Source organism: Aquarana catesbeiana, linkage group LG03 (genome assembly GCF_042186555.1).
Source record: "Aquarana catesbeiana isolate 2022-GZ linkage group LG03, ASM4218655v1, whole genome shotgun sequence".
In the NCBI taxonomy this organism is placed as follows: Eukaryota; Metazoa; Chordata; class Amphibia; order Anura; family Ranidae; genus Aquarana; species Aquarana catesbeiana.
In genome coordinates this window covers 727331844-727345501 of record NC_133326.1, presented here as the reverse complement: position 1 = coordinate 727345501, position 13658 = coordinate 727331844, and the positions used below count along the sequence as shown (strand labels likewise).

The 13658-nt window shown below is 45.6% G+C and overlaps 1 protein-coding gene across 4 annotated transcripts in view; it reads right to left on the bottom strand.

The window, feature by feature from the left end:
- Positions 1-195: 195 nt before the first annotated feature.
- LOC141133764 (phospholipid scramblase 1-like) overlaps positions 196-13658 on the bottom strand; it is a 61738-nt gene continuing 48275 nt past the window's right edge. For all 4 annotated transcript variants that reach the window (XM_073623312.1, XM_073623314.1, XM_073623315.1 and 1 more), the window contains 4 exons: positions 12605-12786; positions 6371-6532; positions 5223-5351; positions 196-2101 (listed from right to left, as the gene is read on the bottom strand). In XM_073623312.1, the coding sequence (XP_073479413.1) occupies positions 2045-2101; positions 5223-5351; positions 6371-6532; positions 12605-12786 (530 nt within the window). In that variant the 3' untranslated portion in view covers positions 196-2044. The remainder of the gene's footprint in view (positions 2102-5222; positions 5352-6370; positions 6533-12604; positions 12787-13658) is intronic.

Here is a 13658-nt window from a genome sequence, read left to right as displayed (position 1 = left end):
CGGTATGATATATGCTCCTCATTCAGACCTGCAATCATAGCATCTAGCAGAAGAGGACTAGGATGAGGGACATTTGCCCACTAGTCCAGTACTAATGAGATATATTGGTCCTGAGTAGAGATCGTTCTCCACTTAGACATTGATAGAGGGTAAGATATTTCCTCCTCATTCAAATATAAGATTTACACTACAGACTAGATAATATTTAACAAACTTTATTACAATGAGGTTTTAGAGAGATGAGAAATATAAGAGAGATGATCTTCTGGGTGCCACTAAAAAATGACTTAGCATGCCCACTGTGGCACTCTGAGCTCAAGTTGCTGAAGCTAGAAAATAACTACTTTGTGACTTAGTGCAGCATTTATTTTTATTTTTTAAACATATTATATTGGCACAGTAACATGTAACAACATCAGTATTCCATCAATTGAAGCATGAAGCATGAATTCAGCAGCTTTACGTTAGAGGAATAAATAACACTCCACATCCTGTCCATCTATGCCATCAGGTAGAAGTCTCTTTCCACCAGGAAGTCATTGTCTTTGGTAAGTTTTGCAAAGCGATCCATCCCTAAACCAGTTGGCTGGTAACTCTCTTAGGAAGGGGGTGTCTTCTTGTGATGTGGAAGCCTCAAAAACTGGCTACAGTAGACTGGTACAAACTTTAGGAAGGAGATGTTTGATTGTGTTAAGGAGTCTCTCAAGATTCTCTCTGATGGGTTGGTATCTCTGTTATGAATGGGATTCCACATGTGTTGAATATTTGTCATGCTTACCCCCAACGCAGTTGGTCAGAGATTATAGCTGGCTTCTGTGTTGTTCACCTATAGAAGCCCCCTTTCCCATAAGGCAAACAGGCTACCGGTACTCGGTTGCCCCCAGGACTTATACACAATGCTATAGTACCTGGCCACCAGGCCGGGGCATGCATGAAGTGAGCAAACTTGCAAAAATGACAGTCCAGGTACAAGTCGGGCAAGGTTTAGAAGAGTCAGGGTCAAATAAGTAGTCAAAAGGCAGGCAGGGTTCAGAGAGTAGTCAATATCCCATCTGAGGTCATCAACAAGGGAATCCAATCTAGCAGAGCAGGGCAGACAGCCAGGTAGCTTGGAGCACATGCAACAAATGCAATATCACAAGCATGAGACTGCAGGCTTGGCTGGCTTAAATCAGGTTTTCGCTCCACTCGGAGACTGGACACATGAATCACCTTGCAGGTGGATAGACAAACAAGGATGCATCATAGCCAAAAACAGGATTGCTGGAACCAGCAGCTATGATGGAGCAGGAATGCTACAAGCTTCCTTCCAAATTGGCTCTTGTGGGCTGGTATCTCTATTAGGTATGAGATCTCTGCTTGTGATGGGTATTCTTTTGAAACTAGCTCTGACAGGCTAGCATCTCCATTAGGAATGGGATGTCCACTTGTGATGAGGATTCCTTAAAAACTGTTCCTGGTAGGCGTATATCTCTATTAGAAATGAAATGTCTGCTTGTGATGAGAAAACCTCTAAATCTGGTTCTTGCAGCCACTTGTGCCATTAAATGCAGCCAATTGTGCCCGTCAAATGCAGCCAATTGTGCCCGTCAAATGCAGCCACTTGTGCCCATCAAATGCAGCCACTTGTGCCCAGCATATGCAGCCACTTGTGCCCAGCATATGCAGCCACTGTGCCCACCGACCTCCCCACTCGCGGGGCTCGCGGCTCTGACTGCACCACCAATCTCCCCCTGCGCGCAAAGGTGCTTCAAAAAGTACCACCCCCCTCCCACCCCCACCATAGGAATCCATGCGTCTGGTCTCCTGAAAGGGGCCGGGCGCATGGATGGGGTGGCAGCACGAGCCGCCACTGTCTGTGGTTAGCGCATGGTTATTAACCTTATATTTTGGCCCAAATATTATCTAAATTGAAGATTGGGGTGCATGAACCTAGACCAGCTTTAACACCAGTGGGCTACAGGACCATCATAGAATAACTTCAAGGATAGGGACAAAGATTACATGAGAAGACCAGTTCACATCTTGAGGCTTCAACATCTGCTTAGTCGCTACTTGGACGGGTTGCCACGTATCTCCTTTTGTCATTAATCATGGAATCCTGCAGCAGAGACAAGCACAATTCCAGTCATTATATTGTATATCATTACCATTAGTGTGTAACACTGAGACCCTCATCCAATACAATGCCCAGCTATGGTAATAGTATGAACTAGCCATGAACACTTTGTTAGTATCTCTGTGTGAGATGAATATCCCTTCCCATATGAAGAAAACCTTTGACTAGAATGACCTGACTAAACTTGGCAATAAACACATGCTAATATCAGGGGATAACCTAGTATGTACACCTAGGGTGGGAGTGCAGACAAAAATAATGATGGAACATAGGCACCCCCCCTTCTCCAAAATATCACAGATAGAGTCTCTCAGATAGGGAATAGAGGGCTCAAAACTCCATTGTGGGAAGAATGGAAAAGATGTGCCAAGGCTCTGACTTTCACAAAGTCGCTGTTTTCACTGGGGGGTCCAGGAGGTTCATGGGACTGCATTGGATCCACATTTTCAGAAGATGGGAAATTTGGCCCAGATGCTGATTTTTCTGGTGCACTGTAACCCATTGGTAATATATTCTGGCTAGAACTAGTATTGACTGAATTCAAGAAGATTGAATCTTCTACTGTACCATCTGCCAAATGTACCACTGAGGTCTGATTCACAGGATGGGAAATCTGCAATAGATTGCCAGCTAAGAGGAACTCTAAATAGCCCACTTAAATATCTTATTTTAGAGTGTAATGCCGCATACCCACGATCGGAAATTCCGCCAGCAAAACTCCGTTGAGTGCTTTTTGTCAGAAAATGCGACCATGTGTATGCTCCATCGGTCTTTTGCTGGCAGAATTCCAGCCAGCAAAAGATCGGGAGCATGTTCTCTATTTTTCGGTCAGGAAAAGTTCCTATCCGAAAATGCGATCGTCTGTACAAATTCCGACGTGCAAAATCCCTACCTATGCTTGGAAACAATTCAACGCATGCTCGGAAGCATTAAACTTAATTTTCTCGGCTTGTCGTAGTGTTGTACGTCACCGTGTTCTTGACGGTCGACAGTTAAGAGAACTTTTGTGTGACCGTGTGTATGCAAGGCAAGCTTGAGCGGAATTCCGTCTGAAAAACCATCCAAGCTTTTTCTGACGGAAAATCCGCTTGTCCCTACCCATGGAGCCCTGTCAGGGAATTCCTGTGAGATGTCTGGCACGCAGGAATGCATACAAGACAGCATTTCCAGCAGGATTGGGACCAGGCAAACATGCGTGCACAGGAATATGCGCACGGGCGTACGCACAGTACATGATGGCATCAGACCTATTTAAGGATGCCTCTGCCCTTACTCAAGTGCTGTCTTTCAGCTGTCCCCTGTGTTCTGCATTCATCCAGTGTGTTTCCCTTGTTGCTGACATGGCTTGCTCCTGACATGATCTTGGATCCTGCTTCTGACTTGACTCGTTCCTGACCCCGGCTCTGTTCCTGACTTCGGCTCTGCTTATGATTCAGTACCTCGCTGTCCACCCCTTGTTGACCCTGACTATTCCTGAGACCTCGCTTCTGTCTCTGATCCTGGCTTCCTGTCCTGCTTGAGTGCTGGCTGGCTGCTATATCAGCTCTACGTATCACTGAGTGCTTCTGTCTCAAGTCTGCTGAGAGCCCTGACAAGCCTTACTTCCTGGACCAGCAGCTGGACTTCTGAGCACAGCTACTGTTCCTGTCCCGATGGTTTGCCAGTTGCTTCGGTGCAACATCTTCTGCTGCAAGCTCTCCTATCAAAATCTACTGCCACTCATGTTCCTTCAGTCCCTCAGCACCCTCTGTTCAACTCTCAGTGGGGCCCAGGCTGGAGATACAAGAGAGGCCAATGTTGTCATGTCAGTCTCCTATCTAATATGTGACAAGCTCAGAGAGTGACTGGGCTAGTTGGCATTTGTCTACCATGTATTATTTAACTTATATTGTGTGACATATTATATATTTAACCTATTTTAAGCTGTTGTTTGGAATAGTATAGTGCAAATAAGGGCAAAAATGCACATCGATTTTACAATCGGCAACTGTCTATTGGCCATTTTCTTCCAGGTCTTTGGTCAGTGGGGGAGACCCATGTTCTAGAAGGGAGAACAGATAGGTAGGAGACCCATATTATGTAAGAGGCCTTTTTTTTTAGAAGGGAAACTGTAGGAGGGCATGGGACCCATTTTTTGGACTGGAGTATGTAAGAGCAGATGACCCATGTTCTGGGAGTTAGGACAGATGGGCAGTAAACCAGTGTTTAGGAAGTGACAGTGGTAGAGCATGGTTTTCTGGATCAAAGGATGAAAGACCAGGAGATATAATGTGGAAGGTAGAGCAGATTAGCAGGGAATTGATGATTTGGAAAGGACAGTAGGAATCCAGCAGAATCTAATTCTGGATGGAAGAATGGGATGGCAGAAGACCCATGTTCTGGAGGATAAGGAAAATGGACAGAACTGTGTTCTGGAAGAAAGGATGCATGGGTAGGAGAACCATGTCCTGGAATGTAGTTGGATGGGCAGGAGATCTGTCCTTTGAAGGAGACTTTAGAAGGGCAAGCAAATGGTCTTTTGGTAGGGAGAATGAGAGGGCAAAAGAACCATGTTCTGGATGGAACAGTGGGAGGACATGGGGACCAGTGGTCTGGAGGGTGAGGTGAATAGACCAGATAAACATTTTCTTAACAGCAGATTGGATGGGCAGGAGACTCATATCCTGGAAGGGACAATGTGGGCACAGAATATCTTTGTTCAGTAAGGTAGGGAGGATGGACAAAAGAGTCACGTCTAGAAGGAACGGGGGGGGGGGGCAAGTGGCCCTTGCTCAGGAAGGGACAGTGGGAAGCCAGAGATCTGTGTTATGGAAGGGATATTTGGAGATTAGGAGATCATCTTTGGAAGAGTCAGTGGTAGAGCATGGGAACCATGTTCCATAAGTGGTGGAAGGTAGCGTGGATGACCTCTCCACTTGTGACATTTGCTACATTTGCTCCCATGGAGCCTCACTGCTCCCATCACCACTTTAACTTACATTCCATGCAATAAATAGATGGACAGAGGAATACAAATCTAATACACATATATTGGTATGTGCCCAATAAAACTGTTGCAGTAAATAGTACAGTGATGTAAAGAGAAGAATGGAGGTGTCCTTACCAGAAAGAAGCAGGAGGCCATTATCAGGGCTTTCATTGTCACCTCCATGTCCATCGGAAATGTGACCGTGTACTGGTTCCCCTCACCTTTTATCATCCCCACCACATGCTGCTCATCCCGAGATTTCACCTTATGAGAAAAAGTGTCACAGAGGTGTCAGAGACAGAAAGGAGGAGATATGGAGAAAAATACAGAAAATAAGAACCATGGAAATAAACAACCATCTAAATAATGGACAACATAAAATAGCTTGAGATGATTTCAGTTGGGTGTACTAAATACAATAGGGAAGAAGATGGTAGTGGATGGAGGTGATGACAGTTGAGTACACTAAATACAATTGGGAAGACGATGGCAGTGGATGGAGGTGATGACAGTTGGGTACACTAGATACAATAGGGAAGGAGATGGCAGTGGACGGAGGTGATAACAGTCAAGTACACTAGATACATAAGGGAAGGAGATGGCAGTGGATGGAGGTGATGACAGTCGGGTACACTAGATACAATAGGGAAGGAGATGGCAGTGGATGGAGGTGATGACAGTTAAGTACACTAGATACAATAGGGAAGGAGATGGCAGTGGATGGAGGTGATGACAGTTGGGTACATTGGATACAATAGGGAAATAGATGGCAGTGGATGGAGGTGATGCCAGTTGGGTACACTAGATACATAAGGGAAGGAGATTGCAGTGGATGGAGGTGATAACAGTTGGGTACACTAGATACATAAGGGAAAGAGATGGCAGGGGATGGAGATGATGACAGTTGGGTACACTAGATACAATAGGGAAGGAGATGACAGTTGATGGAGGTGATGACAGTTGAGTACACTAGATACATAAGGGAAGGAGATGGCAGTGGATGGAGGTGATGACAGTTGGGTACACTAGATACAATAGGGAAGGAGATGACAGTGGATGGAGGTCATGATAGTTGGGTACACTAGATACATAAGGGAAGGAGATTGCAGTGATGGGGCTGATCTTTGGTTGGGTGGGATACAACAATCATTTAGATAGCTGTAAAAATTAGAAACACCCAGTCAAAATCCATCTTCACCCAGTCTGTGAGATCCAGTCTGCCTCTCCCAGAACTGCAGTAGGGACTAGGATCTATGTTCATTAGAGTTTCCTTTACAAAATACCTCAAAGGCTACATTCCCGAAGATGCTGGTCTGGAAGCTGGGGCCCAGAATAAGGAGAATAACCTCCTTTGAGGGGTTCATGATGGACAAATGGGTGACAAAGGTGTTCCAGTGCAAAGTGATCAATCCAACAAGCCCATATGATGGGACAATCACCTCCACCTAGAACAGACACAAGTATTAGAATGTGAGGAACTGGAACCGACTGCTTTCTCTGAAAAACAATGGCATTTGTCCCGATTCTACCTTTTACAAGCTGGAAGTTAGTAACATTTTTAAAACATTTGCAGGTATGCTTTACTTATAATGTCCAACAGGTTACAGCTGCAACCCAAAACCCTGTGAAAATATTGCTGAATTGTGTGGTCATGGATACTAATAAAACTCAAATTAATATTTATCTGGGTGGGTTTAGCTCTGCTTTGGGTTTTCCTAGAGAGTCCTATACACTGCCTGGATATACAGTGCCTTGAAAAAGTATTTATACCCCTTCAAATTTTTCCACATTTTATCATGTTACAACCAAAAACGTAAATGGATTTTATTTGGATTTTATTTGATAGACCAACACAAAGTGACACATAATTGTGAAGTGGAAGGAAAACGATACAAATAAATATGTGAAAAGTGTGGCGTACATTTGTATTCAGCCCCCTTTACTCTGATACCCCTAACTTAAATCTAGTGGAACCAATTGCCCTCAGAAGTCATCTATTTAGTTAAAAGAGTACACCTGTGTGTAATTTAGTTTCAGTATAAATACAACTGTTCTGTGAAGCCCTCAGAGGTTTGTTAGAGAACCTTAGTGAACAAACAGCATCATGAAGGCAAAGGAACACACCGGATTGGTCAGAAATAAAGTTGTGGAGAAGAATAAAGCAGGGTTAGGTTCTAAAAAATTTTCCCAAGCTTTGAACATCTCACAGAGCTCTGTTCAATCCATCATCGGAAAATGGAAAGAGTATGGCACAACTGCAAACCTACCAAGACATGGCCGTCCACCTAAACTGACCGGCCGGGCAAGGAGAGCATTCATCAGAGAAGCAGCCAAGAGGTCCATGGTAACTCTGGAGGAGCTGCAGAGATCCACAGCTCAGGTGGGAGAATCTGTCCACAGGACAACTATTAGTCGTGCTCTCCACAAATCTGGCCTTTATAAAAGAGTGGCAAGAAAAAAGACATTGTTGAATGTTTGCGAGAAGCCATGTGGGGGACACAGCAAACATGTGGAAGAAGGTGCTCTGGTCAGATGAGACCAACATTGAACTTTTCGACCTAAAAGCAAAACGCTATGTGTGACGGAAAACTAACACTGCACATCACCCTGAACACACCATCCCCACAGTGAAACATGGTGGTGGCAACATCATGTTGTGGGGATGCTTTTCTTCAGAAGGGACAGGGAAACTGGTCAGAGTTGATGGGAAGATGGATGGAGCCAAATACAGGGCAATCTTAGAAGAAAATCTGTAATGCCCTGTACACATGACCGGTTTTGCTGTCGGAATAAACTCTGAAGGTTTTTCCGATGGAGTTCCGACATAATTTCGGTCAAACTGTCTTGCATACACACGGTCACACCAGAGTCCGACCGTCCAGAACGAGGTGACGTACAACACGTACGACGGGACTAGAAAAAGGAAGTTCAATAGCCAGTAGCCAATAGCTTCCTTCTCGTACTTGCTTCAGCCCATGCGTCGTTTTTGGTACATCAGAACAGCATACAAACGAGCGGGTTCCCCGATAGTAATTAGTTCCGTCTGAAAAATTTAGAACATGTTCTTTATCTAAGTCCGTCTGAATTTTCGACTGAAAAAGTCCGATGGGGCATACACATGGTCGGACTATACGATGAAAAGTTCCCATCAGACTTTTTCTGACAGACATTCTGCTCGTGTGTATACGGCATTAGAGTCTGCAAAAGACTTGAGACTGGAACGGAGGTTCACCTTCCAGCAGGACAACGACCCTAAACATACAGCCAGAGATACAATGGAATGGTTTAGATCAAAGCATATTCATGTGTTAGAATGGCCTAGTCACAGTCCAGATCTAAATCCAATTGAGAATCTGTGGCAAAACTTGAAAATTGCTGTTCACAGACGCTCTCCATCCAATCTGACAGAGCTTGAGATATTTTGCAAAGAAGAATGGGCAAAAATGTCCCTCCCTAGATGTGCAAAGCTGGTAGAGACTAGGAATGGGCGAACGGTTTGGCCCGAGCATAAATTAGGGTCGAACTTTGGTTGCTCGGATGTTCTGAGAACACCGAACAATATGCGGTGTTCGGGGCAAATTTGAAAGCTGCCAGAACACCGTTAAAGTCTATGGGACATTAACATGAAAAATCAAAGTGTTCATTTTAAAGGCTTATATGCAAGTTATTGTCATAAAAAGTGTTTGGGAACCCGGGTCCTGCCTCAGGGGACATGTATCAATGCAAAAAAAAGTTTTAAAAATGGCCGTTTTTTTCGGGAGCAGTGATTTTAATAATGCTTAAAGTGAAACAATAAAAGTGAAATATTACTTTAAATTTCATACCTGGGGGGTGTCTATAGTATGCCTGTAAAGGGGCGCATGTTTCCCGTGTTTAGAACAGTCCCTGCACAAAATGACATTTCTAAAGGAAACAAAGTCATTTAAAACTACTAGCAGCTGTAATGAATTGTCAGGTCCCGGCATTACAGATAAAAGTCATTGAAAAAAATGGCATGGGATCCCCCCCAGTCAAAAATCTATACCAGACCCTTATCCGAGCACGCAACCTGGCAGGCTGCAGGAAAAGAGGAGGGGACGAGAGGGCGCCCCCCCTCCTGAATCATACCAGGCCACATGCCCTCAACATGGGGAGGGTGCTTTGGGGTAGCCCCCAAAGCACCTTGTCCCCATGTTGATAGGGACAAGGGCCTCATCCCCACAACCCTTGCCCGGTGGTTGTGGGGGTCTGCGGCAGGGGGCTTATCAGAATCTGGAAGCCCCCTTTTACAAGGGGACCCCTAGATCCTGGCTCCCCCTGTTTGAAATGGTAACAGGTACATGGTACCCGTACCATTTCACAAAAAAGTGTCAAAATGTTAAAAAAAAAAACAAGACACAACTTGGGACAAGTCCTTTATAAAAAATAAAAATGTCCCACAAAGTCCATTCATCTTCTTCTATGGCTCCGCCGACGGACTAAAAAAAAAAACGCCACTGATCCGCCTCCATGGGAGGCACCCGCCGTCTGACGCATCCTTGCAGGTGACATTTCCTATATAACTGAGGGCAGGGCCACACGGTGAAGTATCCGGGTGACCCTGCCCCCTCTGACGCACGGGGACTTCCCAATGGCTTCCCCGTGGCATCAGGAAAAGAGGGGGGGACGAGAGAGCGGCCCCCCTCCTGAACCGTACCAGACCACATGCCCTCAACATGGGGAGGGTGCTTTGGGGTCTGACCCCAAAGCACCTTGTCCCCATGTTGATGGGGACAAGGGCCTCATCCCCACAACCCTTGCCCGGTGGTTGTGGGTATGCGGGCATGGAGCTTATCGGAATCTGAAAGCCCCCTTTCACAAGGGGACCCCCGGCCTCCCCCCCTATGTGAATTGGTAATGGGGTACATTGTACCCCTACCATTTCACAAAAAAGTGTCAAAAATGGTAAAAAAGACGACAGCTTGGGACAAGTCCTTTAGTAAAAAATAAAAAAATTAAAATGTCCCGCGATTTAAATTCACACTGCCTGATGGACCGAAGAAGAAGTAAAAAAAAAAGCTGCAACCGTACCGTCTCCATGGGAGGCTCCCGCCGACTGACGCTTCTTCTCTGTGACAGTTCTTATATAGCTGAGGGCAGGGTCACCCGGTGACGTAAACAGGTGACCCTGCCCCCTCTGACGCCACGGTAGGGCTTCCTTGTGACGTCAGAGGGGGAAGAAGCATCAGTCGGCAGGAGCCTGCCATGGAGGCGGAACGGTTGCGGGTTTTTTTTTGGTCAGTTGGGCAGCGTGATAGAAGATGAATGGACATCGCTGGACATTTTATTTTTTTGTCCCAAGCTGTCTCTTGTCTTTTTTACCATATTTGACACTTTTTTTGTGAAATGGTAGGAGCACAATGTACCCCATAACCAATTCACATAGGGGGAGGCCGGGATCTGGGGTCCCCTTGTTAAAGGGGGCTTCCAGAATCTGATAAGCCCCCCGCCCGCATACCCCCACAACCGACGGGCAAGGGTTGTGGGGATGAGGCCCTTGTCCCCATCAGACCACAAAGCACCCTCCCCATGTTGAGGGCATGTGGCCTGGTATGGTTCAGGAGGGGGGGTGCTCTCTCATTCCCCCTCTTTTCCTACAGCCTGCCAGGTTGCGTGCTTAGATAAGAGCCTGGTATGGATTTTGGGGGGGACCCCTACACCATTTTTTTAAAAAATTTGGCGCAGGGTTCCCCTTAATTTCCATATCAGACCTGAAGGGCCTGGTATGGATTTTAGGTGGACCCCCACGCAATTTTTTTTTTTAAATTTTGGTTTGGGGTTCCCCTTAATATTCATACCAGACCCAAAGGGCCTGGTAATGGTCTGGGGGGGATCCCATGCTCTTTTTTTCAATGAGTTTTATTTATGTTGCCGAGACCTGACAATTCATAACAGCCGCGATCAGTTTTAAATGACAATTTTTCCTTTAGAAATGTCATTTTGCTATGGTATTGTTCTAAACATGAGAAAAATGTGCCACTTTACAGGCATATTATAGACACCCCACAGGTACGATATTTAAAGGAATATTTCATTTTTATTGTTTCACTTTAAGCATTAAAAAAAACACTGCTCCCGAAAAAACATCCATTTTTAAACAAAAAAATTGCATTGATACATGTCCCCTGGGGCAGGACCCGGGTCCCCAAACACTTTTTATGACAATAACTTGCATATAAGCCTTTAAAATTAGCACTTTTGATTATTCATGTTCGTGTCCCATAGACTTTAATGGTGTTCGTATGTTCTTCCAAATTTTTTGCCTGTTCGGTATGTTCTGGTGCGAACCGAACCGGGGGGTGTTCGGGTCATCCCTACCCACAACCACTTGGCCAAGGAGGCCCTTGTCCTCATCAGTCTGTGGGTACCAAGGGCCCCCTCATTGTAACGTCATGTGGCCTGTTATGGTTCAGGAGGGGGAGAGTGAACTCACCCCCCTCTCCTGGGGAGGACCTCACACAGGACCTGAAGGGCCTGGTATAAATTATGGGGGGATCCCCATGCCTTTTTTTTAACTATCTGGGCAGAATTGCTTACTTGGCTGGGAACTCCTAGCTATGTTAGTAAATGGGGTGACATCACTGGTTGTGACTGGGTGGTGCCAGCAATTCTGCAGTATTTCCACCATTCTATGTGAAGTTCTGCTACCGCCAAAGGGGTAAATGTTCAGGCACTTGTCCAAACACCTGAACAGACAATGTTTGGTTCAAACTTGTGCTCAGACTAAACCTTTAGCCCATCCCTAGTGGTGAGTGACTTTCTTGATGTGAAAGTAACACAGGGAGCTTCCAATGCTGTCCTACCTTAGAAGAGAACAGCGGTACAGACTGAGATACCACTAGAACCTCAGATGTCAAGGAGTCACATTCTAGGTCTATAAAAAAATTGCTGTGTGAATGTCTCAAGCATTCACTCAGCTGTCACGAATAACCCCTGTGTTTGGCCTATATGGCTTATTTTCTATTATTGTCAGTTCCATCTAGTGGCCATATTGTGGTATTATCTTGATTGAGGCATTTCAGAAACATTCCACATTATGGCTACTAGATGGAGCTGACGGGTCATATTAACTAAACATATTAGGGGAAATACAGGGATATTCATGACAGCTGAGCAAATTCCTGAGATATTCATTTGGCAATTTTTATAAGAAATAGACCCAGCCAGCATATCTTTGAGAGAGGGGGAACCGGAAGGGCAGAAAGACATGCAGAAGACCAGAGACTGTGTTCTAGGTAGAAACCTTAGGGTATCCTGTGCCCCCCTTCCTGTACTCTATGCACATGTACAATATAATCTACAAAAACCCAACTGAAGTGACCAGTGCCCATCATTCCGAATACTCAGGGACAAGAAATGTTCCTGGGACCAAATGCGTTGACTTAGAACATTGGCAATGTAGCTATTGGAGAGCTGGAGATGAATATTCATTCCCAACAATAAAGTCTCATTACCAACCGCATTAGTGATATACAATAAATAATATAAAGGCCACCGACCAGATGAGAACAGCGACACGTGCGGCTCTCCAGCAACGCCATGACATCCTGACCCGCGTTGTCTCGAATCTTCAGATCGTAGAGGGGCCCACAGCACTGCACATATTGGTTGGCCTGATACATCCGCTGGCCCATCTGATCGAGAACATCAAAGCTCCGCCCCCAGCCTTGTGACACCGTGACTACGGGAAAAAAAGAAATGGACATTGGAAGTGATTACAAAAAAAATTGTGCAACCTTAGTAGACATACTTTTTTTTTTTTTAAAGTGATATAAAGTCCTGTTTTCAAATGAAAAAAAAAAAAGACTAACCCCATGCCTCCAGAAGCCATCAGCCTTTTAAGGGATAATAATGCCGTTACCTGGGCTTCCTGATCATGCAGAGCCATAGAAGAAGAAATTTTATGAAATGTTTTAAGAGATGAAAAAAAAAACAAAATATTGTGCACTGCCTACCACAGGATGGCGCCCTTTGCACCTGGTCAATATGGTTGGCTTTTATTCAGTCTTAATGTAGTAAACCCAGTGAATATCTTCTAAACTTGTGGTGTTTAGGATACACTCAGAAAGCAGCCGGCGATGTCACCGGTGCATGCGCTCTGAAGGGACGGCATACCGCTTGGTTGTACTTCTCCTGGGGAGGAGTGCAGTTCGTTCTGTACTTTTGTGACCCATTTTCAGCTACAGCCCGCTGTCAGCTGATATCGCTCAGCAGGTCCAGGCTGTGGAAAGATCCTAACTTTAAAGTCACGATTCACCCAGATGCCTGGACCAGCAGCTCGCTCAGCCTCTCAGTGAGCCGCAAAGACCCTGAGCCAGCCGCTCCTGCCCCCTCCACAGCCTGGCATTCCAGTGAGCGTGGGGGAGGGGGGCAGAGCCAGGGACCGACAGTCACCACTCTTTGCTCACTGAAGGCTGAGAACTGAGTGATCAGCGGTCTTTAACCACTTGCCGACCACCGCACACCGATATACGTTGACACAATGGCAGCGGTGGGCAAATGGGCGTACCTGTACATCCCCTTTAATTTGCAGGGCTAGTGGGCGTGCGCGCG